At 38.2% G+C, this 26,913-nt stretch overlaps 3 protein-coding genes across 7 annotated transcripts; 2 read left to right on the top strand and 1 right to left on the bottom strand.

Annotated features, from left to right (window-relative positions):
- Window positions 1-540: 540 nt before the first annotated feature.
- On the top strand, window positions 541-10,195 carry tdrd7a (tudor domain containing 7 a). The gene is given in 19 exon segments (XM_056732830.1): window positions 541-626; window positions 1,311-1,518; window positions 1,726-1,870; window positions 1,960-2,122; window positions 2,543-2,622; window positions 3,858-4,036; window positions 4,164-4,558; window positions 4,639-4,902; window positions 5,100-5,178; window positions 5,180-5,287; window positions 5,466-5,577; window positions 6,052-6,254; window positions 6,416-6,550; window positions 6,638-6,721; window positions 6,822-6,956; window positions 8,246-8,356; window positions 8,591-9,012; window positions 9,129-9,289; window positions 9,464-10,195. Coding segments are annotated over 18 exon segments (3,204 nt in total). The 5' UTR covers window positions 541-626; window position 1,311; the 3' UTR covers window positions 9,685-10,195.
- Window positions 10,196-10,298: 103 nt separating this feature from the next.
- On the top strand, window positions 10,299-19,788 carry tmod1 (tropomodulin 1). 2 transcript variants are annotated; one of them, XM_056732843.1, is made up of 11 exons: window positions 10,299-10,580; window positions 11,170-11,370; window positions 12,980-13,136; window positions 13,252-13,371; window positions 14,608-14,697; window positions 15,653-15,783; window positions 15,908-16,015; window positions 16,729-16,872; window positions 17,312-17,456; window positions 17,604-17,709; window positions 18,235-19,788. In XM_056732843.1, the coding sequence occupies exons 2-11, from the start codon at window positions 11,254-11,256 to the stop codon at window positions 18,251-18,253; spliced, it is 1,137 nt and encodes a 378-aa protein (XP_056588821.1). In that variant the 5' UTR covers window positions 10,299-10,580; window positions 11,170-11,253; the 3' UTR covers window positions 18,254-19,788. The 2 variants fall into 2 exon arrangements, with proteins under 2 accessions (XP_056588821.1, XP_056588829.1); XM_056732851.1 differs by lacking the exon at window positions 17,604-17,709 and having other exon boundaries at window positions 18,235-19,787.
- A 435-nt stretch (window positions 19,789-20,223) lies between these two features.
- cplx2a (complexin 2a) lies at window positions 20,224-26,854 on the bottom strand. Of its 4 annotated transcripts, none has more exons than XM_056762710.1 (4): window positions 26,390-26,854; window positions 25,716-25,822; window positions 22,412-22,596; window positions 20,224-21,960 (listed from the first exon to the last, which is right to left on the bottom strand). In XM_056762710.1, the coding sequence occupies exons 2-4, from the start codon at window positions 25,744-25,746 to the stop codon at window positions 21,769-21,771; spliced, it is 408 nt and encodes a 135-aa protein (XP_056618688.1). In that variant the 5' UTR covers window positions 25,747-25,822; window positions 26,390-26,854; the 3' UTR covers window positions 20,224-21,768. The 4 variants fall into 4 exon arrangements, with proteins under 4 accessions (XP_056618688.1, XP_056618670.1, XP_056618697.1 ...); XM_056762692.1 differs by having other exon boundaries at window positions 26,490-26,850; XM_056762719.1 differs by lacking the exon at window positions 26,390-26,854 and adding an exon at window positions 26,225-26,353.
- Between the last annotated feature and the right edge of the window lie 59 nt (window positions 26,855-26,913).

Here is a 26,913-nt window from a genome sequence, read left to right as displayed (position 1 = left end):
TTAATTTTTTTAATAGGCCTAATGTTGTCATTTCTAAAGCAGTAGACAATAATGCACTCTTGCAATGTATAAATACCTCAAGGAATTTTATATTCATGTTCCACAGTATTTATACACCTATTCAAGGTTCTTCAAAAGAATATTATGTCTACAAGGACTTCATTTATTCCTGGTATCTGTTTTATAAGTGGTGTTTCTAGGCGTGACTTACAATGTAAGGTAAGGATAGCATAATTCAACATTTTCTCCAGGTCTTGCTTACTGAAAGGCTTAAATATTAAGTTTATATGAGTTTTGTGCAAGCGCATGACTGCCATCCACCCGGATTCTTGCAGCATAAGGAGGATCCATTTTTACGTCGTTTGCCCTTAGCAGCATCTTACCGGAGCAAGATCAGATTATTAATTTTTTTTTTTATAATTTCTTATTTATTGCTAGCCTATACATAATAATTTATTTGGTAAACATGACAGTCAACTACATGGATTCTGATTAATAAAGTTTTTATTAATTTTTCATTGTGCGACATTTGACCTTTAGGTGACGTATGACGTCGTTGGCGTGATAGCAGTACACGTGCGCACGCCCGATGTTCTTCGCGAATTAGTAAGATACAGAAAAAACAGGTGAGTTTTACAAACTAGTTTACACAAACTAATGTTTAACTGACAAATATGACGAGATATATTTTTGGTTTCTTAATTAAATGGTTATGAACCGTTTAAAGAAGTAATGATGAAGAATTTAAATGATGCGGATGTTTAACGGTAATGACATTACTGAGACCCTACCCACCTGTTAGACGGCCTTAGGTAATTTACTTATTTATTACAATATTTCACTATACAAGATTTTATAAGTGAATTGTTTAAACGTGTAACGTTATTTCTTCTTTTTTTGAAAACTGAACAGCATACATTGAAAATTATTAAACCATAATTAAACGTAAATGTTGGTTTAGCACACTTGTATCAAAACAAACATAATGTTCATATGAAGTTATTAAGTCTTTCTGTAAATTGGTTGTAATAGGTGGCATTAAATGACTTGCAATTTGGAGTGCACATTTTGGTTATTTTAAAATGTATTTGTAGTGGATCACTTTTGTAGCTGCATTTTGGGCATTGGCGGTCAACTATGATTGGTGCCTGTGATCCCCAAAATGCCATCTAGGTAGGCAGCACACTAGGAATGCATCAGTGGATTATAAAAAACTGTTCTCAAACACGTTTACATAAAACGTACAAACCGAATGTCTTGTAAATGCAGCCATAGTGTCTCCATTATACTAAATGTGGCTTTGCATGCAGGATGAGTGACCTTGAGTTGGTGAAGAAGATGCTGCGTGCTGTTCTTCAGAGCAGTAAACGCGGCGTGGCCATGGCCCGTCTCCAGGGAGATTACCGTGCGCTGACTGGCGAAGTGATTCCTCACTGGAAGTTTGGACATGCCTCTCTGGAAAGATTTCTATGCAGTATTCCCGGTGTGGTGCGACTGGAACGCTCTAATACTGGAGAGGTGATGCATTCAGTTCATCTGATTATAAAGCACTCATGCTACTGTAGGTCACACCTGACAACCCCCAATTTATAGGTGTTTGAATAGGAATAACTCTATAGATATGCTACATTTGTAATTTAACAAAAAAACGTAATATTTGGTTACGTTCATTGCATGTAAAAGTAATCTCTAAATGTTATAGAGTGTGTGTGTGTGTGTTTGTAGGTCATGTGCTTTGCTGGTGTGTGTGAGGAGACCGCACATATCGCACAGCTGGTTGCCAGGCAGAAAGATGCAAAGAAGTCCAGCTGTTCTAAATTACTGAACTACCAAATAAGAACAAAGTCTTCCTCTCTGTTTTCACATAATGGTACATGCATATATATAAAGAAAACAACTGTAGACAGAGAGAAATGTTTTGATGATGTGATTCGGTTTTAACTGTTTGTGTCTTCGTAGTTAAACCTCGCTCATCTCTGCGGCAGCCGAGCAACACGAGTCATCCCTATCGTTGCCCCGCCTCCAAATCTAATTTTTACTCTAACCAGCGGCAGGTTTACAGTACCAACCTACCCTCCACCCGAGTTGCTCCTCGCCACCAGCTGAGCCGGAAGTCACCTGGGTGAGCGACATGAGGCTTAACTCGTAAAATTACTTTCATTTAACCAACTGTTTGCCCAAAAATTTAAATTCTATCTTTATTTTCTCACCCTCAAGTTGTTCCAAATCTGTGTGAATTTCTTTGTTCTGATGAACACAGAGAAAGATATTTGGAAGAATGCTTGTAGCCAAATAGGTATTGGCCACTATTGACTACCAAAGTAGGAAAAATTGCTTTATAAAGTTCTTAAGAAGATATTTTGATGAATGTAGGAAAGCAAACCGTTCTGGGGCACTTTTGACTACTACCATTGTCTTTTTCTTACTAGTAGTCAATTGTGGACCAGAAACGGTTAAGTTACAAGTATTATTCCAAATACCCTTTTCTGTGTTAATCAGAACATACAATAATTCAATCTTTATTGGAACTCTGTTGATATAGGTCAATGGGCACTGGGACTGTATCCAACAGGTTTCAAACAGATATGAAAATTCATCAGTATCAACCCAGTCGGACACCAGGTTAGGCTTGCATCTTATACTAGAAAATCTACTTAACATATGGGTTTAACTTTGGTTTGAGAAATGGGGGAAAATGTTTTTGATTTGAATCCCATTTCCTGCATTAACATAGGTTTAGGCGCTATGGTAATGGTATGCACTAAGTAATGGCTTTTCTGCATGAAGTGAGCGAAGTACGGATGGAGGGCAGCACGTGATTTTCACATTCACTATCACAAACTCAAAATACCTATGTTTTGCATCGTTTTTGATTGTTTAAATGGATTAAACCATGAAACAACACTGTGTTTGTATTGTGTAGCAAAAGTTGATGTTTATGGAGGGGTAAAACGTGAGAATTGACAGAGAATCGGAGGACAAAATGGTTTGTAAACCTAATTCTGCGGTCGGGAGGAGACGAACCGGATGACTTTCTAAAATGCTTAACGAGGTTTAACGTACCATAACAACAACAAGGGACGCCAACATTTCTGACACGCCTTGTCATAAACACTAGGTGCTGTTAAAGAAAGAGTCCTATCGTCCATTATAAGAAAACGGCTTCATTAACATAGCCTACCGAAACTCAACTACGCAAAACCAAATTACTATCAAACTTTAATTGTAATAAACACTAGCTACTGTTAAAAGGACAAGCACTTATTCCAGGGTTGACAATAGTCTCACATTAAGATTGGTCATTTTGAAGAAACTACATAACTAGGCTCAAGGCAGCGACTAACTGAGAACATAAAACTTTTATTTTATCATGTTTATGTTTGATATCAGTGATAAACAAAATGTATTTAATTTGGTTTTCCGTGGTTGTTGTTTTGGTACGTTGAGCTGTTTGCTTATAATGGATTTTGGGAAATAAATGCTTAGTGTGAGATTTTCTTTTACTTTACCTGTTTAAATAGGGTTCATTCTTTAACAGAAGCTATTGTTTATTACAGGTAAGGTTTGACAGAAATTTGGGCTTAGCTGGTCCTTGTTCAGGTCGTTAAGCATTAAGTACTTTGAGTTTGTCATAGTGAATACCTCTAGAGAAAATCACTTAAAAACCATAACAAACTTATTTGATAGTGATGGGAAGACAACCAGGATTTTGTAAAGTAGAGGGGACTTGTCCCCAGTGGAAATTACGTCCCTGACTTAAAATAATATTTGAATGTTTGCATACTGAATTGCATTTGTTGCAATTTCAATAAATTCAAGCATTGTAAGTGATTTTGTTCCTACGCTGTTTTATTCAGCTCAGAATAAGCCTGTAAACCTTGTTGAGGTTGAGATGGTTCAGAGTCGCATCAAACAGCTCTTGCTGAAATACCCTAGTGGGGTCTGGCTGTCAAAAATCTCTCAGCTTTACAAAGAGATGTTCAAGGAAGAGCTGCACATGCTCCAAGATCTGGAGACCTGGACCCACATCTGCACTGTGAGAAAACTGAAAAATACACACAAACCCGTGTCCCTAAACCACTTACCGCTAACTGAAATATTGTTAGTAATGGTGCTTTCAAAGAGTGATAATTTTTCGTTTTCTTTCTCTTTGCTGTTCTTAGGTTGAGAAACCGGGCAGCAATAACATAGTTGACCGGCTGGTGTATCCTGTCCTGAAACCTCTCCCAAAAGCCAGCGCTCCGCTTAAAGTAAAAAATCTGACACCTGCACAGCAAACAACTCGCAGGCTTAAGACTCTTTCCATTGACATTCCTCCATTAGCTCAGAAACCCCACCCTCCCTTGAGCCCAACATCTCCCAACTCCAGCAGGCTTGAAATTTCTCTTCTTGAAACATCTTGCACTTCCATGCACTCGCTCATAACTCCTCCCACGACCCCGCCACCTCACCAACCTCTTGCTCCAGAGATCAAGCAAAAACTACGACAGCTGCTCATAAAATACAGCCAGGGCTTGTGGGCTCATGGAGTACCTCAGCTGTTCCTGGATGCATTTGGGTAAGAATGGAGTATTGAAATGGAGCAGCTTTTATTTGCATTATATATTAGAACAGCACAGTAAATCTTTAATCTCTCAGGTGTGAGTTTCCACAGTACGCTTTGGAGAATCTGTCTTTGGTGGCAGATACATGCATGGTTGAATACCCCATGCCAGATAATCGGAAAAGAGCAATACTGTATGCGCTGCCATCTTGTGTTGACACGCAGCCCCGCCCACGGCCACGCCCTCTGCTTCTAACACGCTCCGGCAACCCACACGTGCCTCCTCTGACCATGCCAACAGGAGAGTTTCTGTCAGTTTTGGTGATGGAGATCAATAGCACTGACAATGTTGTTTTCCGGTAATGGTCACACAAGCAGCACACAAATGCCTTCTTCTGTTTAAAATGTGACTTTATTCATTAAATGATTTGGTCATTCATTCATTGATCCTTTATCCAAAAGTATCAATATTCAACGTCTTGTTGTACACATTTTGTGATATTCTGTGTTGCTTTAAGATTACAGTTGTGGATTGAATATGTGTGTTTTTATTAAGGTTTGTGGGCGAGGGCTACTCCAAAGCTCTGGAAAAGTTGGAAGAGGCCATGCTACAGTTTTACAATAGCATCGGTGCCTGGACTTTGTATCCTTTCTCCTGAAATTGGACAACTGGTGGCAGTTGCTGTAGAGGAGGATGCAATACTGAGAGCTCAGATCCACCAAGTCACAGAAGACAGCGTGAAGGTACTCTCTGTTCTTTTGGGTAATCTTCTTATGGTACAAATCTGGGACTAGATACAAATGAGGCAAAATGTATGATAAGCTTGTGTTTAATTGAACCCTTGAAAGGCAAGTGGCCAAATGTGGAGTTTAATTATTATTGATAAAAAATCACAAACTCAATCTTGTTTGTTCATCATAGGTGTACTGTCTGGATCACGGGTTCTCTGAGGTGGTCAGCCGTAAAAAGCTACTACAGCCAAGAGACCAGTTTCTCACTCTTCCCTTCCAGGCAACCATTTGCCAACTTGCTGGTAAAGTTCGCCTTTGTGCATTTGTTTGGTTGTTTAAAAGTGATGTTAATACATTTTTGGAGCATTTATTTACAGAAGTACAATGTATTAAACATAACTTTGTCTTCAGAGGAGTATAAAGACCTTACACAATAAAGCGTTACATTTTTATTACCTTAGAACCGGCTATTTCTATCCACATACACCCCAGGTCCACTTACATGGACTTACATTTCGCTATGTTGTTTCTACAGTAGCCATAAACGGACAAACTGCTCTACAGAGCATGTTTCTTAAATAAAATCTCCTTCAGCGAAAAAGCGAAAATGTGACTACATCTAAGTTCTGTGTCAGTCTCAGTAGTGATTCGAAAGGGAGGGGAAGGGGTGGAGTGAGCCGTTGGTTGCAATTTGTAGCCTCATGGCTAGATGCCGCTAAATTTCATACCTGCCCTTAAATGTCAAAACCAAAGAGAAGTGCATTTATGTTTGTTAGGTCTGGAGCCATTTAGTACTGATGTGGTCGTTCTGAAGACTCTGGAGTCAACAGCTGTCGGTCGTACACTTTTAGCCGAGATTGTGGAGCGGGAGGACACGCCCCTCATTGTGCTGTATGACACGTCTGAAAATGAAGATATAAATGTGAATGCTGTCTGTTTGAAGGCTCTGCATGATAAATCGATGGAGAATCCTCTACAGGTTGGTGCCCCAGTGCCATCTTGTTACTACAGCACTCTTTTCAATTGAAAGTACCAATTTATTGCTCTACATCTTACTGGAGCTGTTAAAAAATGGTGGTTATACATCCACAGAGTGAATGAATAAATGTAAAGTGAAATGAGTTTCCTGTATGTTTCTAGGTAAACAGCGTGTACACAAATGTGTGTGTGACAAACGTGTGCTCGGACGGCAGTATTTATTGTCAGTTGCCGTCGCGGGGTCAGGCCAAACTCAAAGACATCATGGACAAGATTGAGGCGCATTTCATCTCTCAGGTAACAAATTAATTCACATTAAAGTATTCAGTCTTTTAATTTGTGTGTATTGTGAGTGGATGAAAGACCCTTATTACTGTGTTTAAGCTTACATGGGAGCTGCTGGTGTCAAAGCCGTTTTGCGGGAAGGTGTGTTTGGCTAAAAACAAAGGCAAATGGGCGAGAGCAGAGGTGAGCAGAGCTTGATCCTATTGTCGTGTCACATTAACTCTCTGCATGGTTTTAAAATGACATTGAGTTGAATGAGTAAATCTGTTTAATTTATGTGTAGATCACTAACCTTCATGGGAGTCAAGTGTTGGACATCATTTTCTTGGACTTGGGACTTCCTGCTTCGCTGGAGGTTAGCGAACTTCGAGAGATCCCGCCCATCTTCCTCAGAGAGCTCATCACCATACCACCACAGGTACTCACAGTTTGCACACTAAGGCTGTGTTCACATTTTTACTTTTTTTACAAGAAAAGTTGACAATGGCTCTCACAGCATTATGGGTAACAGCAGCCGGCAATGTTCAAAGATAGCATTTGTGCACGAAGGCACCATAGAGAGACAGGCTTCATAGTAGGGCTGTAGCTTTCAATTATTTTAGTAATAGAGTATTCTACCAATCTATGAAAACTAAACCAATTTAGTACATTCCATTTCCATATTAAATAAAAATGCAATGTAATTTAAATATAGAAATAAAAAGAATAAATTAAACTGTAAACAACTAACTTCAGTGTATACATGATGCATTTAGTTTACCTAAATTAGTTTTCATTCTTTTTTACTATTAAAAAGCAATATATTTGTCCACATAAAACTACTGTAGTTAACCAGACTTTTATATTGGCAGGTCAGATGTAAACATTATGGAACGTGCACTACTCAGAAAGGATAAACTTTGCCGGCTGAAGTTCTAAAAGTTTGGTTTAAAGATAAGGAATGTACCAATCACAATGTTCTCTCACCATTCACAAACACGCACAGTTTGTCTCAGTCTCGGGGTTGTCAGAGCAAAAATGAAAACCACTGCACTATATTTTTCTGTAATTTATACTGCAACGGAATTATATTTGAATTATTAACGGAGAACGTCTTTGCAATAACCAATCACATATTTAAATACTACAACACTATTTTCTTGCTTGAAATGCAATCATAACTTATAGAACGTTTATACAAAACAATGCTCCAAAGGGCGTTTCGGCGGCCATTTTATTTTTCTATCTTGAGCCTTCTTCGCATGTTGTTATCAAAATGACAGGTCTCGTCATTCGTTAGCTGTGAAAATGGAGCTTGACGTAGGTTGTTAAACTTTTTTCGACCTCAAAAGACGCTCTGAGCTGCAGAAAAAGACGCTGGAATTTAAAAAAGCTCTCAGGTCGGAGCCAATGGTCGAGATGTTCGTGCTCCGAGATATGACACCTGTGCGTCCCGGGCGACCCGAGTTCGAATCCTGGCTCGTGGTCCTTTTCCCAACCCCACCCCCTCTCTCTCATCCACTTCGCTTCCTGTCCTCTCTAAAATAACTGTCTATCCAATAAAGGCCAAATCGCCCAAAATAAATCTTTTAAAAAACACTCCAAACTTTTTTTAAACAGGGTTTACTCGGAAGGACTATAATGTAAAACAGACACTAGAAGCTTCAAAAAAGAAGTCAAGTCTGAAGATGGCCTAAGGTTACACTGGATGTATTTCTGTCTCTGTAGGCCATCAAGTGTTTTCTGGCAGATCTGAACGCAGATGGGAATGTCTGGCCTCCTGAAGCTGTTTTGTGGTTGAGAGAGACGGTCCTCAACAAAGCCCCCTGCTGCATGAAGGTCAGATGCATAATTTTATAAGTTAAGGAGCTTATAACATTATTTTGCTTGGTGAATGTGTTAGCCACCTCTGAGCAGCATAAGTATATGTAAATACGCATTTTAATCTAATATGACTTTGTGTGTTTATGATTGACTCAAAGCTGATGTGCATTGTGAAAAGTGCTATACAAGTTTCCTTTATTATTTACTTGTATTCTTTAATCGTGGTTTTGTTACTCTAAATCTGTTTAGTTTGTTAAGCTTGATGAGAGCAGAACAGTGCACATCTACCTGTTCAGTGGTGACGGAGCCCATGACCTTCCAAGCAGCATTAACCGTCAGCTGGCCTCCTGTCCATTCTGGCATCAGAATTTCTACCTTAACCGGTTCTCTAAGGCTCCTGAGCCTTCCTTGGTTGAGATGTGGGATCCACCCTGTTTGCCGTCTAAGGCCCTCACAATGCCCTCTAAGCTGGAGCTACCCCAGGTGGGGCAAAACATGGATGTGTTTGTGTCGGTCGCTTGCCATCCCGGACACTTTGTGCTGCAGCCGTGGCAGGATCTGTACAAGCTGGTGGTGCTTATGGGAGAGATGATCCTGTACTACAACAAACAGGAAGTGACCAAAATCAACATCCAGAAAAACTGTGTCTATGCTGCCAAGATCGACAACAAGTGAGGGGAAGAATGGGTCATGAGCCAAATTTATTGTGTGTGAATGTTGCTTCCTTCTGTACAATGTGAAAGGGTCTGTTTTCTCAGATTCAAACTCTTTTTCTTGTTGTCTGTAGTTGGCATCGTGTTTTGGTAAAGGGCATCCTAGCCAATGGCTTGGTGTCTGTGTACGAGCTGGATTATGGGAAGTACGAGTTGATAAACTATTCTCATATCCAGCCACTCATCGATGAGTTTAGACAACTTCCATTCCAGGGCATATGTGCTCAGCTGGCAGGTAAGACATTTCATCCTCATTCAAGCTTTTCCCTAAAAGGTGCTCATCCCCTGCACCCTTATCAATACTTTTTCCCTGAGGTTTAAATTTAAGGTGCTATTAAAATATCTCTCACAATTTTATACTCTTTGCAAGGAGCAAGTGCAAAGCTTAAATACTTGGTGATTATTTCAGGTGTGAAGCAGGGGGTCTGGTGCGAGGAAGCTGCTATGGTGTTCCGAAACCATGTGGAGAAGAAACCGCTGGTGGCCCAGATAGAGTCGGTCGAACAGGGCGAGTGGCCCTGGGAGTGCAAAATCTCTGTGTTCCTTGTCGACACCACACAGGAAAATAATGACGTCTGGATCCATAATATCATGGTGGAGTTTGTAGAAGAGCTCATCAGATCTCCTTGACTCACTTCCTTGAGATGAGTGCTGTAGAGCAAAAGACTAAAGAAATCACTACATCTCGAAATGTTTTATGTTTATTTGCGATAAAGGTATTTCTAAATTGCCTTTTCTGAATACGTGCATTTGTTTTTTATGTTTGTTCAAAAAAACTGATTTCAATTTCATATATTGTTCCAAGTGCCATCGGAAAGGATTGTTTTACCATTTTTCTGTTATGATCAGATTAATATCAATATTACAGTGCTCGGATTAACTCCATAATGCCCGAACAACTTTTGGGTCTTTGCAATAAGGTCATTTGTCTTACGTTTATATTTTGGGGATTTGTTTGGTTTTTATGTGTTTGTGAAACACTTTTTTGCATATCTTATTTTGCACCTTAGTTTGTTTGCGTTGTGTGTTTTTTACAAGAGGAAATGACCAAATTGCACAGGAACATTTGTGTTTAAATGTTCAGGTTTGTTTTATTTTGTTAAGATTGTTTCAGACTATTAAAACAGAAAAGACAACAGGACACGCTGTGTGGTTGTCATTTGTCTCTGCCGACAACGAAAACCGCTAGTTGGTGGGCTTTCAGCGTGACGTAATTTGACAGGCAGGTCGTCGATGGAGGCGGGGCGAAGCTCACAGCTGCTCCGCGTTTGTGGAAACTCTTTGATCGCGACCGACAGCTGGACTTCACAAGTTGAAAGAAGGAGAGAGAAGTTAAGAGTTTTAATGTCTGGGCTTTCCTCTGCCGTGTCAAGCGTCGATCGTATATGAACCGTGAACTCGACGATTCATTGTCTGAAGCTGAGGCACTTTTGTGTGAATTACCGACTCCGAAAAGAAACCATATCTGGTCAAAGTATTCAGCTGTCACATGCGCTATAAATAGTCCGGGATAAGCGCTGACTGAAGTAAGTGAGAATTATGTCCCACCAGTAGGCTACTAACACGCTTTATTTTCCTCATCACTATATAGACCCGCACCAAATGCAAAGATTGTGTTTTAACTGCACTGAAAACTTTAGATAAAGTTATATGAGTAGTTTTCACAGTATAACGTTAATGGTATTTTAATGTTGTTTTAAATAAATTTTACTGATTTCTCTGATCTTGGTCTGAAGAGCTTTGTAACAAAACTTGCAAGATTTCCAAAATGCAAAATAAGTTCTTAGGTTTAAAGTTTGCTGGTCCTTATCTGAAGTCGTCGTCAAGGACAATAGAAATCATCACTGATCTCAGGCTTCAGTTTGTCCATCTGTCAGGGTTTTGATATTTTCTTTCTTTGTTATATGGTTGTATATTGTAGAATTAAACCTCTTAACAAAAAGTTGTCAAAAGTTATTTGTTGGCTATAGTAAAAAAAGCTCTTAGCAAAGTTTTTTACGTTACATCTTTTACAAAGGCTACATTTTAATAGTAATGATAAAAAAAATGCAATAACAAAGCAATTGAATTTCAATCTAATGAAATGCTAAGCAAATGTTTCATGTCTTCAAATAGGTCCTGTGAACAGGGGCTCATCTGTTCCTGCCGGTCAGTCCTTTGTTTCTTTTCGTCTGTCCCCTCCCTTTTATCTCGGTCATCATGTACCGTAAGGAGATGGAGAAGTATCGGGATGTGGATGAGGACGAGCTCTTGCAGAATCTCAGTGAGGAAGAACTCCGAAGACTTGAAGATGAACTCGAAGAACTTGATCCTGATGCAAGTATCCTTAAAATATAAAGCGTTTTATATTGTATAGTCTCAAACAAACCCTAAAGTCATAAGTTTGCTCCAGGTTCCACTTAAATTCTGTGTAATTTGGAAATATTTTTACATTCCTCATGAAAGCTATGATTAACTTATTTGAATTTAATATTTATTTACTTTAGTCTGTAAGTGTTCATTGACACCAAAATAGGCTTGTAAATGCAATTTACAGTTTTATGTGTCATTAAAAAATGATAGAAGTTGACAAGCACTTTTTTTATTTAATATGGTGCTTGACTGGATTTTGTTCGTTTGCTTTCAGGATAATATTTTTACCAATAATAAAGTAAACAAAATAAAGTTATTTCCAAAGCAATTTCCAGTTACATTTTTGCTGTACAAAAAACTTAATCATTCAATGTACAATTGATCTATATGTATGCAAATTAATACAATTTTAACATTTAAAACTAAAACTGAATGTTGACATACAATTAAAATGATCAAAGCTAAAGAAAAAAAAAAAAAAATTGGATAAAACCAGGCACTCGTCCTATCATAATAAACACTATAGATGCACCTAGTTTGATACACCTAGTTTGTTTATGGATGGTGATATATTGTGTCATGCTGTACCATTACATACACCTTTATTTGTTTATGTGACTGGACTGTGTTGTTTAGCATTGTGGTATTTGTTTCATTGGGATATTTTATATTATTGTTTGTTTGAGTGGATTGTGTTGTATTGTGTATGGTGTTTGTTTAGTCTTGAGCTGCTTATCAGTTTTGTTTGTTTGACTGTATTCTGTCCTGGTGGAGTCCATTCAAGAAGGTTTTGTTGTTTTACACTTATGTTTCTTCAGTGTTGTATCTTAAGGCAATAGCACAAGCTGTTTTTGCACGTACGTTCAGTATTTGTTTCAAGGAATCTGTTTAGCTCCAGCTCCAAGCACTTCTTGACAGATTCAAGACCACAAGCAGAATAAATGTCCAGAAACAGACAGGAGAGGAGAGAGAATTTCCAGAATTCCTGCTCCCAAACTGAGATGTTGTGCCAGAGGTGCAGATGGAGTTTACCATGAATAAAGATCTTTACCCAAACGTTAATCAAACGAATTTTTCCTGAAAGACTAAGCGTTGCTGAATATTTAGCTGAATACATTCTCTGTTTAAATGTGACTTACGAATCCGAGTGTCCTTTAACTCTGTGTTATCTGCACTAAGAATAAACGTTACTCAGGTGTCTGATAATGTGCTATTTGAAGTGCTGTGTGTTCTGGATTCTGTCACCATAAACAATGTAATGTATATGGCCTATATGCATAAAAGAAAGTTAATATTGTATATTTTTCATAATGATCCATGTACACAGTTCATTATAAAAGCGTGGTTATGGTATCAAAGTAACACAACATTGTGGTTAAAATATTATAAAGTTAACAAACATTATATACATAGTTGTCAGTGTTATTTCTTATTTATTTATTTTACAACTTATTTTAATTTATTTCATGATTATATTAAAATAAAATCTTATTTGGGAAAACGGCCGTTATAACAAATTAAATATTCTATTGCTTGATTTGATGCTGTAGTAAAATAATGATTTGGTTTCCAGAACGCCCTGTTGCCTGCAGGATTCAGACAGAAAGATCAAACAAAGAAAGCTCCAACCGGAATGTTCCAGAGAGATAACCTGGTCGCACACCTGGAGAAACAGGCCAAAGAACATCCAGACCGCGATGATCTTGTTCCCTACACTGGCGAGAAGAGAGGTGAGGGTGAATCTCTCTAATGACAAAGATTATATTTTGTTAGGGAAAAGTTGAATGGATATGATTTTACAAAGTTGTTTTCTCTTTCTCTCACTCCGTGTATATGTGAGTATAGGAAAAACATGGGTGCCTAAGACAAAAGTTGTTGATCCTATCCTGGAAGATGTCACACTGGAGCCTGAACTAGAAGAGGCGTTATCTAATGCTACTGACGCAGAACTTTGTGATATAGCAGGTACAATACAAACAACCACTCATCACCAATAAACAAGGTGTTTATGATGTACAGTACTGTTACTTTGAATGTTGTATGTAATGCAATTTTAAGATATCTTTTGACCCTGATACTTGTTCCTTCCCTCATAACCTCACTTTTTTTAATGCAAAATACAGCACCCTTCCTAATTTTAATAATACTTCATATTAAGCGAATCATAATTTCATTTATAATACCAATGACTAAAACATTCTTCTCGCTTTGTGTGTTTATGTGTGTCTCACTGTATGTCTGTCTCTTTAGTCATTTCCACTCAGTTTTTACACCCTTCATACTTCATTCTGTCTCTCCATCCTTTCTAAGCCACGGATCAATCCAGTAGGTTTACTCTGTTTGCAACATTGCATGCATTGCATTCAGTATTGACGGGGTTTGTTCGCCATGTTCTGTTTATTATGTTCAGTATGTCTGCATGATGGTTTAAAGGGCTAGTTCACCTAAATATTAAAACACATTTGGAACAACACAGGGGTGTCCCAAAGCAGTTTTATTTTTGGGTGAACTGTCCCTTTAAATGTAAACTGCCTGTGCGAGTTGTTGAGTCTCATTTTACAACAATGACTCATCATCATGTACTTTAAAGACGCATGGCTACCAAAAAAGGGGAACCAAGGGGCTAAAAAAAACATTCAGCCCTCAGCCACTTACATACGCTCATTTAGCATGATTGAAAGATTTCTTTAAAAATGAGGTCAGTTGTTTTTTTGTCTTCTGGATCATGTTGCAAGATTATCGGAGTCGGATCTGAACAGTCCGTGCTTTAGCACACAGGCTGATGGGAATGAGGTTACTTAAGTTGTCGTTGGTCCCAGGTCAACAATCAGATACAGCAAACGAGCAAGACCCATAAATTGAGCTGTTAGCTCCTGCATATGTTTGGTGTCCTTTTTCATCTTTTAAAAAGATTTTCTTCTTTTTTCCCAAGTTTGCAATTCTTGGAAGTTCACAACACCTTACTTTGCCAAAAATTTGCCTTTGACATTTTATTAGAACTCAACCATTAAGACAAGTTGTTCAAAAGCTATCATACAGGGTTTAGTCACATAAATAAATGTCTAACTTACATTATGCATGGACCTCAGGGAAAAATTGAATGCTATAGAAGTCTTGAAGATGGCTTTTCTCTAATTACGTTTTTATACAAATTCTTCTTATTCTCTGTCTAATTATTCAAATATGTTTCTCATTTTGTAGCTATTTTGGGCATGCATACATTGATGAGTAATCAGCAGTATTATGAAGCATTGGCCAGCAGCAACATTGTCAACAAACAAGGCTTAAACAGTAAGTAAAAACTCTTTACATTCATACTAGGGGTGTCGCAATATACCAGTAGTGACAATAACCGAATATTAAGGACAATGATTATCGATGTTGTGTTAATGCTACATATACGGTTTGGTAATATGGTAATTAGTCAGGCACAACTTTTGTTTTAGGAGCCACAATGGTCTACAATCTCTCACTGTACTGTTATACCTAGGTATAAAGTCCACGGTTCGGTATTTGTTGTTGTATTTAAAGTGACAAATGATGACATGGAAACATGCCATAAGCATCCTCTTTTCTTTATCCTTTAATCATAAATGTTCCTTAGTGGTATGAGTTATGAGATAGGTGAAATGACCTAAAAATCCTTTTATAAAAGAAAATAATTGCACCAGATGGACCTTGGCAAATGTAATATACATTATTCTTTCTAACATTCTCTGTTAGGCCCGAAAGTCCTATGGTTTCATATAGTCATATGACCCCGATAATATTGAGACAACTTTGCTATTGCGATAACATGATATCGATAATATTGTTACATCCCTGATATTAGGCCATGCAAAAAGGGCAATTTAAACAGCAAGAAAATAAAAAATATCATAGGGTCTGCAATGATTTAAAGACGGTGTTCTGTATTTGTTAAATCTAGAATTTTGATCAAATCGAATTTGAGCAAATCCAGCAGATACCGTCAAATATTGTCAAATATTTGGGCACGATAACCTTGTAGTGAAAACCGGATATTGTGACGGCCTAAATTCCATCACAACTGTTGGTCTTTTTATATTCATGCTTTAATTTCAATGTATTTTTTCAATGTGTTATATTATAATATGATGTAGTTATATTGTGTAATCCATATTAATTTGTTTATGGTCAGCCTGATTCTTGATATTATTCTATTATATTAGATGTATACACTGAGGTGGATTCTCTGCTGCAATTCAGTGTTGTGTTATATACACAGGTGTAATTCAGTGTGCTCAGTATAAACCAGTTCCAGATGAACAGCCCAATGACACAGATGTGGAGGAAACACTGCAGAGGATCAAGAGCAATGATCCAGATCTGACAGAGGTCAACTTAAACAACATTAAGGTGCTCTCTCTCTCTCTCTCTCTCTCTCTCTCTCTCTCATTCGTATTCACCCTCCTTTTATTGATTTCATTGCCTGGCCAGAAGTCCCACTCGAATGTATGTGTCTTTTTCGGATGATCTACAGAATATTCCAATCCCAACTTTGAAAGCGTATGCTGAAGCTCTTAAAGGCAACATAGTCGTGGAGCGCCTGAGCATCGTTGGTACCAGAAGTAATGATCCTGTTGCCTATGTGAGTTGTGCAGACTGACTCCTTCTTAAAATGCTTATGCAAATGTTCACATTTCATGTAAGTGTTATTGGGTGGGTAATTCTAGCAAAGCTTTTAGAGAACATGTGAAGGTTAGATTTCACTACAATTAAAGGAAAAGAAATGTGAAATATTGTTCTGTAAGAAGAAAATGAAGCCTATTTGAAGAACATCTGCATCGTTGCGTTATGCTCATGGCAACAAAGTATGTTTCCTCCCAATTGTTATTACAGTAATGTGAAAGAATCGGTTTATAAATAGCACGCTTGTCATACTTTGATTTGATTTATTACATCATTACAGTAACGACAGTCATCATTGAGAATGAGAATCGCAAACAAATAAAACATCCGGGCACATTACAGTAATGACAGTCATCGTAAGAATGAAAATAGCAAACAAATAAACCCTCCGAGCACATTACGGTAATGACAGTCATCATCGAGAATGAGAATTACAAACAAATAAAACATCCAGGCACATTACGGTAATGACAGTTGGTGGGAGAGAACGTGCAAAAATTGTGCCAAAAGAAGCTTATGTTACTATATGAAAAGTATATATATTCAACCAACATTTTTTTTGTTTATGATTGATCATTTTAATTATTTTTTCCTAATATTCATTTGATTTTGGGGTGATGAGCTGGACATAATCAGGGATTAATTACCATGTGATGTTGTCCTGTTCTCCAGGCCCTTGCAGACATGTTGAAAGTGAACGCCACTCTGAAGAGCCTTAACGTTGAGTCAAACTTCATCACCGGAGCTGGAATCTTGGCGCTCGTAGAATCCTTAAAAAGCAACTCTACACTACAGGAACTCAAGATCGACAATCAGGTAAAGTCACACACTGGGGTGTGAGTTGATAGCCGTGAGGTTGTGGGTGCTATCTGAAGGTGCAAACAAGGCTGTTTGATATCTAGGGTTCACACTGGTTCTCTCAGACATCTGTCGGAATAGAATGGTTTAAAATAATGAGTAAATGCAAGAAATAAACCAGCAGCTGTCACCCTGTAGGTCTCGACAGTTTCGCACCGCAGCATTTCTTTGGACCCTCCAATAATGTCTGCTGACAATTAAAGGAGTAGTTCACTTTAAAATTAGACGCCATTGACTTCCCATAGTAATTTTTATTCTGAAGTGAACTACTCCTTTAAATACTTCTTATTTCTATTAAATTATGATTTGTCAATTTAATCACAGAATGTAAAATTTGTGCAAAGTGCAAAGAATTGCTTGATTTATATCTTTATATTGGCTTGTGTATGTGTTACAGAGCCAGCCTCTGGGTAACAAGGTGGAAATGGAGATAGCTAACATGTTGGAGAAGAACAGTACGCTGCTAAAGTTCGGGTACCACTTCACCCAACAGGGCCCACGCTTGCGCGGATCCAATGCCATGATGAACAACAACGACCTGGGTAAGAACTGCAAAAACACACAATAAGACACCGAGAGTTGTCATGTGATGGTTGGGTGTTTATTAAAAAGTGTGTGTCTGTGTGCATGAGTTCAGAGTGATTCTGAAACAAACAAATTGTGTGTTGATGGCATGTATGATTTTACAGCGCGCGTAGTTCGGTCGGACTCAGATGGCGCGATCATGTTTACTCTGTCAGTTCCCGAGCTGGAAAGAGCCTTCTGTAGAAAGTTCAAGTTCTCGACAAAACCCAAGTAAACCCAAACCTTGCCATCCATCTGTCACTCTTAGTTCCTCCTGCTGGCTTTTCAGTCTAATTCAAGTCTCACGCAGCACTTGACGCCTAAATGAGATATGATCATTTGCTTTTTGCAACAGCTTTGGATATTTTTGAGCTTGTAGAATGCTCCACCTTGCTATTTCTCCACTCCAGCATTTTCCTCTTTCTTGGTTGTCAGTCTGTTGTTTCTTTCGAATGGCTGTTGGATGTGTTGTCTCCTGGTTTTATGTTTCTTCACTAAGAACTCTTCTATGCATTTCCAAATTATTTTCAGACAATAAACACACAAAAAAGTGGATAGTGTGACTCATGCACTTTATTCTCATTATCCTGAATGCTTTCAGACTTTGTAGTTTCAACTTGATGAACTATTCCTTTTAATGCATTTTTCTTGTGTTCAAATATTGAATTACTTTATAAACGTTTCATTCTGTTTAAAAAAAATAAGCATCTTCTATTGTACTTTATATAGTGATAGATTTTTTGTTTTTGTGTGTAGTAAGAAAGAGAAGGCTTGAAGGAGGACCCATCTTCCCTAAGTGTCGGACAAACATGTAGCCGCAGCAGCAGGAAGCCCTCTATGGCATGGGACCTGCGCCAGCCTACATCCCATCCCATCACATCTCATCCCATATCCTCCACCCGTTTCTGTCTCTTTCAGGGATACAGTAAAACAGGGCTTCACTGTTTCTCCGCTGACATCTATCCCACATAGTCAAATACACTGTCTTAGACCTTCTTCACCAATCTATAGGAACCTTTAACCATTGGAAACATGTAAGGTACCACCATATGGTCACCGTTCACACAGTTACTCATGGTGGAGTGCTTTTAAAAAAAATCAACCACCTGCCATAACATTAGCAGAGAAAAATCACTTACCAGTATCGACGAAAATGAATCTCCATTATTCAAATGGTACCCGGCTAACCAGTTTTTCTTACTGTAAACAGTTTGATCCCAAAGCCAGGTGATGTCTTTGTGTGTTGGTTTTTACAGCATTGTCTAGCCATAGACCTGACCGAACTGCCTTTTCTGGGGTAGTTTGAATTCACCTAAGTGGTTGTACTCACACAAACACACACCTTGCATAGAAGCATGTTGTTTATGTGTGATTTTACGTTATTAAGTATCTGTGACATGTTCTGGTGTGTAACTTTTATAAGTACAAACTACATTTTGTTACAGTGATGCCTAAAGGTTGCATTTACGTGTTTTGATTAGGCGTTTATACCGATCACTTGACCTTCACTGTCTGCACTCCCATTGGTAGTTGCACATTTGGATGAAGAACCGTTTCCTCACTTGGGGTCTCGGTTGTCTCACCAGTTCTCATCAAAAATAAATAACTTTCAGTTGCAGGTCGAGTTTTTTTTAAACACACAGTCCTATTCATTTGCACCACTACCATATATTTATTCGATAATTTATTATAGTTCATTTGTTGTTGTTTGTTTTAGGAGGAATAGCATTTTTTTTAAAGTGAGGTCAAGCTCATGTCTTTCAGTTCGCACAGTTAGCCATAACTATTTCTGTGTGTCTGATGTTTTGTGTACTAACTGTCTTGCAGTTTAATGGCTTATAAAAAAATGAATGTAATAGATGTACTGTACAACATCTTCACCATGGACTCCAACCCCCCCCATACAAATGTTCTATTTTGGAGTGCTAATCAAAACACATCAAATCAGAAAACTGAATGCATTGTATGCCAATTCTCACAAAGATGTCTCTGACTTGGATGCTTATAGAAAATCACAGCAATTTAGTTTGTTGTCCAAGATTTTTGATCAGACCTTGCACTTCCAGCTCAGTTAGGAATAGTGAGTATGTTTGATGGATGACAATACAACATTCTGCTGGCGAGAGTAAAGGACGTTTTTAGATGTTTTTCCATCTAAAACCAAAAAGGGAAAATTGTTGATTGTCTTTCTCTGTGGATTGGAAGCAGGCCCATAGAGTGCCGAGGCGTATATTTTGCAACTTACTGTGTTTCATGGAGTAAATAAAGATTGAAACGTTTGTGTGGAAACTGCTGCGTTACCACATTGATACACACTGATACAATTCGAGTATTCATACATCATATTCATGCATTGTATTATGAGATGCTTAACTATATATTTTAATTTTGTGCAAAATGTTCATTTTTTTTACAGTTTAATTTTATAATAGTCCTTATTAAAAACATATTTGTTTTAAATGTTTATAAAACCACTATGATTACAAGCATAGTAAAATGCTGTTTGAAATTGTTTAAGATTGACTACACCAACTAGACGTTTTCAGCGGCAACAACATAAAAGTTATGTGGTCCAAACCTAGTTTCCAGTAGACCTCCGTAATAATAAATAACTGTTGAGCATTTTCAACTTAATGTATTACAATTATAATCGTTCAAATTAATTATTGAGATAAATGTAATATACATTTATATATGTTAATTATAATTAAAACATTTAATTAATTAATATAATTGTAATAAATGAAAAGTTCAGATTTTTTATTTATTTAATATGAAGGTAAATTATGCTGTATTATCATCATTCCGGAAAACAGGAAGTTAACTTCAGGCAAGGCACGTGTGTCGGCTGAAACCATCAAAACATTTCTTTTTAATTACTACACATTCACTTTGGCATACAATAGTGTATATAAACTGTTGCATTAGAAACATTCTGTCCTCAACAGATTCTGTTAGTTTTAACCTTGAGTTGTACATTTTATTTATTTAATGCACAATTAACATAAAATGACACATTAGGGATTAGTTTAAACCAGGACTAGGCCTTAGTTAAATTAGGACCTTTAAGTAATTTTTTACAAACATGCTTTACAAAATATAACATTTTAAAACAAAACAATCGTACCAATGTATTTTAAAAATGTCAGAGCAAGCTTTTTTCAATTTAGACAGCACTATCCTTTATTTTGGCCTTGTACTAGTTTTAAACCCTTTATGGGAAGCCCACCCATAGTGTACTATTAATGACATATGTGTTAAAACTTCATAACACAAAAGGTGTTGAAAAGGAACAGAGAGTGTACTGTATTTACAATAAAAAAGCACAGATTTTAGATGTGAGATTGGTTTATTACAGTGCCATACTCATCAGCTCTTGAGACAGATCACATTTCATCCCTTCTTAAACCATCCCATCCATTCATACGCTAATGATTTTATTTCTGGTTTTACTGCAAGCCAAGCAAACAGAATGTGTTTTTATTGCTGAATGTTCTGGATCACTCACAATTCCCCATGAGTCTAGCCCAAAGAAATGACAGTCCCGTCAAACGCGCCAAGCGCCTCCGTCCCTGTGAAACTGAGCTTGATCTTCAAATTGAAAATTGCACGTTCCCTCTTTATACTTCCGATAAATTCAGAATCGGTTTTAAAGCACAAAAACAGAGGCGTGAGAATGCGTCTCTCTCAGCGACACTGTTAAACTGAATTGAGGCATTAAATGTTCCAGGCTGACGCTATTATAGTGCATGAAACGTGACAAGAGTCGCCCAGAATCAACTAAGAAATGTACAAAGGTAGCTGTCAGTTAGCTTACAGCATGGGAAAATGTTATTGCCTTCTTTTAAATGATTGCAATCTTTCCAACGACGAAACACGATGAGCACATAAACACTATGGAGACATGCAATGTGTTCAACAAGGTTAACAGTGCATTTTTTCTTCACATCGAATGCAGAATGAACGTGGAAAACCGTATCGACCAATGATACAAAACAGTGGAATAGACACACGACAGACACAATTCATGCATATATATTGCTGTTTAAGTATTGATTAAGAAACTGCAGATGATGTGATTCAGGTTTCCCAGTAAAGTTAAAATATGGCTTATATTCTGATATTTAACCCCTCTCACTTGATTGATCTGTCACTAATATCTAAAGCTCTCCACGAATCAAAATGTGTGAAAGGTGAATGGACTAGTCAGGTGTACCGTAATTTGCTCCCTTTCTCTCGGTCGGTACACACTAAAATAATATCTAGCGACATGTGCTCAAGATCGGAGTATTACTTCCTCAGCATGTCCTGCAATGGGCCGGGTAGATACTTCATCACCGTATCCATAATGTTTTCTTCCTCGTCCTCGTCGCCGCAGCCGGACGGTACCGCCTTCTTTGGACGAGTCAGACTGCCTTCGCTGGCTTGCTCCATAGCTGCCTGTGCCTCGGCTTCTGCCTCCTCTCGTTTCTTAATGCCGTACTGATGCGAGAGACCAAAACATAGAGAACACCATCAATAACTGAAAAAGCCATACAAATTCGAATGGTTTCAACAGAAGCCATCAGCTGTTTTCAGTACAACCATTACAAATTTTCTTTATGTGTTTTGGGCCTTATTTCCATTAAGATTTAACGGTGTTCCATTAGTTCCCATCCACCAGATAACAAACCGCTCAAAGAAATCCAACACATTATCCGAGACCCACAGAGACCAGTAGGCTGTAGTTTCCATAAAAAACAATACAATTACCATTATAATGTGAGCGTTGCTGTAGTTTAAGCAGTGCAATAGCAATAGTATCATGTTTATGTGCTCTAACTTTTTTGTACATACCACAAGAATTTAAACTGTTGCTTAAAGAAATTGGTAATGTTTGTCAGGTCACGTTTACAAACGTGATGCAAACCATGTTTCAATGACGATGACTTACCTTATCTCTGATGCCCTGTCTTATGTTTTCCCGCTCTGCCTCCATCTTGGCGTGTTTGGCCTTCCTCTCATCCTCCTCCTGTCGCAAAGCTTCCTGCCTCTGTTCTTCTTTCTCTTTTTCTGCTTCAGGGTCTTTGTCATCTTTATCATCTCCCCCCATCATTTTACCGACGTCGGGGGGACCTCCTTCGGACAGAAAAGACACATACATTATACATTACAAACAAATATGTTCCTTAAACTGGAAATGAGAAATTCAGGGCACATCCACCTACGCAGTGTTGTGTTTGGTTTTGAAATTATATAGATATTAAATTTAGACATAAAATACTCATTGTTTTAAAATTGCATTTCAATTGTTCATTTTTGCATTAGTTATAGTAAACAAGCAATAATGTGTATATTCCTTTTTTTAATTATTTAAGAATAGTGACTTATTGGGCCTGTAGCACAGTCTGGAAAATCTATGTAAAACCAGTTTCTGAATGTTTATGGTTTAATAAGGTTTATTCCGAGCATAGTGATTCGCTGGTCCAGACTGGTCAAAGTTATTGAAACATCAGCTATGAGGTCAACATAACCTGGCAGAATGTCTTTGTCAAACATGATGTTCTAATCAAACATGACCACCTTAAAAAATTAACAATTTTAAACATGCGTACAATAATATAATAAATCTCACACCGTGTCTACACCGGGCGGGGCGCGATGCGACACACGGCTTTGTTCTAATCAGATTATGGCGTTGGGCCGCATAAAGTGTGGACAAAATGTAAAATGATAATGGGTTCTAATACGTTCTTTTGTCTCCTTTCGCATCATGCCGTGTCCGGTGTGGACACGGTGTGAATGATGTATTTGTTGGGTAGTACTTTTAAATATTGGTCCAAATATTTGCAAGAAAGTGACCAAAAAACAAGAGAAGTCTGATAATATTAGAAAATGCACAACCGACTCATAAAATTGTAGAAATAATACATTCAGGGCCAGACTGGCAGCTTCAACTGAGCAGATCAAGTGACCTAGAGGCATACAGACAAATCCCAGAACATCAGCGGAAAATGGGTAAAAATGTCAGTGAAGAATTTATCCAACCGCAGCAAGAAATCCAAACCCAGGGATTAAGAATCTTCGCAGGAACAGGCATACGTTACTGACTGGTCAAAAAGCTTTTTCTGGAAAGACGCGCCTTAACTGGCTTCCGATAAGACACAAGGGTGAATTTTTGGCATTCTGTCGCCAAAAGCATCAACCTTTGGATAATACAAACTCACAAATGTCATGAAGAAGGTTACATTCTAAAACCTCTTTCTGTGAAAAGTGAAGTGAAAAGAGAATGTGGATGATAGGTAAATGTGATTTCACCATCATGTTCCTAGATCAACACTGGTCGTGGAACAACATTTGTGCCAGAACCATTGTAGGATTAGAAAAACAATACATTTTCTATAGACCTATTGAGAGGGGGGAAACCTGTTTATTTTGTATACCTGAGACCTTCATGTTTTTGATTCCAGAGAGTGAATCTTATTTAACACCAGCACAATAAACAAAGTAAGTCTATTTTATATTTATCCTATTCTGTCCTTGACTTTAAACATTTTTTGCTTAAATTTCAGTACCACGGACAGCGCTATGAAAAAAGCACCATATTCAAACAACAGTGACAGTGACGGACAAAATTTGCCAGTGTAGTTTACTTCAAAACGGGAACATATGGCGCTAACTTCATTTCATTTCTGGTATCGAATATCTACCCAGATGGCATCAAGAGGTTTTCTTTTAAAAGGTTAAAACAAAGCTGCCATTTCACATAATGTTTTCACATAATGTTTTTTCCCATAAAAGTCTTTGATCATTGACTATTGATCTGCTCTGAGGTTTGTGTGTAAAATATTTAATCTGAGGAAGGTCAGGGCAGATGGTGCTCTTAATGCTGCTCTCTGCTGCAGTCAGCTGCTTTGTGGTGCTGCTCCACAGCCAAAAACACTCTGACTTGAGTATGAAAGCACATATATGAACAGCACAGCTTTTGGGTTACAGTATTAACCCCAGATCACTTCGCACACAGAAGATGAATAAAATAAAATAATATCACACAAAAGTACTACTATTTATAGGTATGGGTTTAGGTAAAATAATCTTTTTTCATTCATTCTGTGAACTACTAACGATATTTTTACCAAATTTCAAATATAAATAATGTTTGTATAAATAACGGATAACTGGAGAAACAGGCCAAAATAACAGAAAAGATGCACTGTTTTTTCGGACGTCAAAGTTCAAAGAAAACAAGTTCATGTACACTTTTAAGCAACACAACACATATATTAGTACTTGAATTAAGGGAAAGTTCAAAAATATTTTTTTATGTGATAACCTTGATTTTCATTACATGTTTCCATGTGTCTTGTCATGCTGTCAGTCTTTCACATTGCTGTTTGATGACATTTACTTGAAATTCAATAAACACTGGACTGGAATGACCACAATATATCTAACAAATGTGATTTGACATGAAAATGTGGAAAGGTCTCTTAATTTTTTCTCTGGCTGTTTGTATAATATATTATCACTAAATGATGACTAAACAGTGAAAAAAAGGTCTAAAAAGTTGTATTCCTAAACTTGCGTGTTTTTGGTGATACCAAAACCACTTAAAGGAAGGTCAACTGGTAGCAGCCCTATGGTACTACCACCAAGGTTACCAGTGAATGCACATAATTTTTTTTGCATTTCTTAAATACACTACACATTACGTTGGATTATAGACTCTGCGTAATGCATCAATGTAAATAAATGTCCTAAAAAAAACCACTTCCCTAATTCTGTGAAAAATTACACTTGTCTGTGCAGCCAATCCGAAAACTCGCCAATGGCAATTGGTCTGTGGTGTTTTAAATTGGTTTCTTTTTTCTTTAGTTCTGCTAGTGGCGCAGAAATCACTCAAACAGATTTAATGACTTTAATGTGAACATCATCGTTCGGTAGCCTATAGAGCGCCTTTGATGAATAACGTGGATGAATGTCATAAAACATTCGGGGCAGCAGCAGCACTGCGCTGAGAGCGCCTTCCTCAGATGAATAATAATGTCTCCGGTACGATCTGCTGCACACTGGAGTTGCCAAACGCCGTCTAGTGTTGCTTTTAGACAGTAGCAAGCCGTTCTCTTCGGTGCATAAAGTTTAACACCCAACGATCCCAGAGAGCGCGCACACGTGACCGCTGCTGCAGCACTGGAGCTGCCTCTGGCTCAAGTCTTTCATTGTAACTTCTATTCCGTATATACTGTATATGCACTTACCTCCCATAGCTGCCTTTAGCAAGAAATTCATGATGGCTTTTCAAAGGTTCTCCTCTTTATACTCTGAACTTCCGATTTATGCGAGCAGAGATCTTCTACAGCCAGATCTGTAAAGAAATAAACCTTAGTTAATGAAAATGTACTGACTTTATATCTAAATGATAAACATACAATAAATATAAAGCAACGATGATAAAAAAACGGATTAGATTAGCTTCGTAGACCATGCATAACTTCATCATAACGCTTTGTCCTTCAACGCTCACAAGGTCCAATGTGAAAGCACGTTTTGCATATGCAATGCCCTTCAACGTTCTTCCCCTTCGCGATCGAGAATAACGAGACAAAATGCACATCTTACACAGCGACAATTTCACCAAATCCTTCCGTGCAACTGATATCGACCATCAGCTCTCTCACTAGCAATCGAAATGTGCTGATCTCATTCGTTTGCTTTGCGTAACTGCCCGTCACCGTAGTAAGACGCGTATTGTACATTGAAAATATACCTTTCAACTTCCGGAGGTCAGAGATCCGAACTTTGCACCGTTGACTTCTCTATTAATGGGTCTGTTTGACCTACCCTCTCCCGTCGGTCCAAGCTTGCTACAAGGGTCCCTAAAAAATGTTTTTATGAGAGAAATCGTTCGACCCCGGTAGTCTTGGTGCATTACCTTAGTTGAACCCCCGTCGCAAAAGGCTCGTCAGTACGCAAGCCAATTTCAGCACCACCTTCAACGGACAGCGGCGTAAAACGAAATGATGTTCACGTACCTGCTCGAGCGAGCCGGATGAGCGAACGTGGCGAGGAATCGTGCGGATATGGAAGTTGACGTGGGCCGGTTGTTACGGATATTTGTTAGTAGCCCGCTACGAGCATCCCCGAATCTCCGAGTGTCTCTTCCTGCTCGCCCAGCGCCTGTCAGTGTGTCGATCTGGGGAACTGCAACCGGAACGCAAGACGCTCAAAGTCCAGCGCATAACACGCAACCTTTTTCCATCAAAAACATCCCACGTATACAGCCAAAGAGAGCAGCGATTGATTGGAGGCGCCGGTGGCTCTTTCAGGTCTTACCAGGGGATCGCTACACGATTCTGTTGTAGGCTTCATGTAACAGATGCTGTCAGACCTGGAGAATGAAGGATGGAAGGACCTTCACCCTCACGTGTCATGGTATTTTAATGAAAGTGCTAAATC

Source organism: Triplophysa dalaica, chromosome 2, assembly GCF_015846415.1.
Source record: "Triplophysa dalaica isolate WHDGS20190420 chromosome 2, ASM1584641v1, whole genome shotgun sequence".
Lineage (NCBI taxonomy): Eukaryota > Metazoa > Chordata > Actinopteri > Cypriniformes > Nemacheilidae > Triplophysa > Triplophysa dalaica.
The sequence above is the reverse complement of the archived record's forward strand: the minus strand, read 5'-3'. Positions and strand labels throughout refer to the sequence as shown.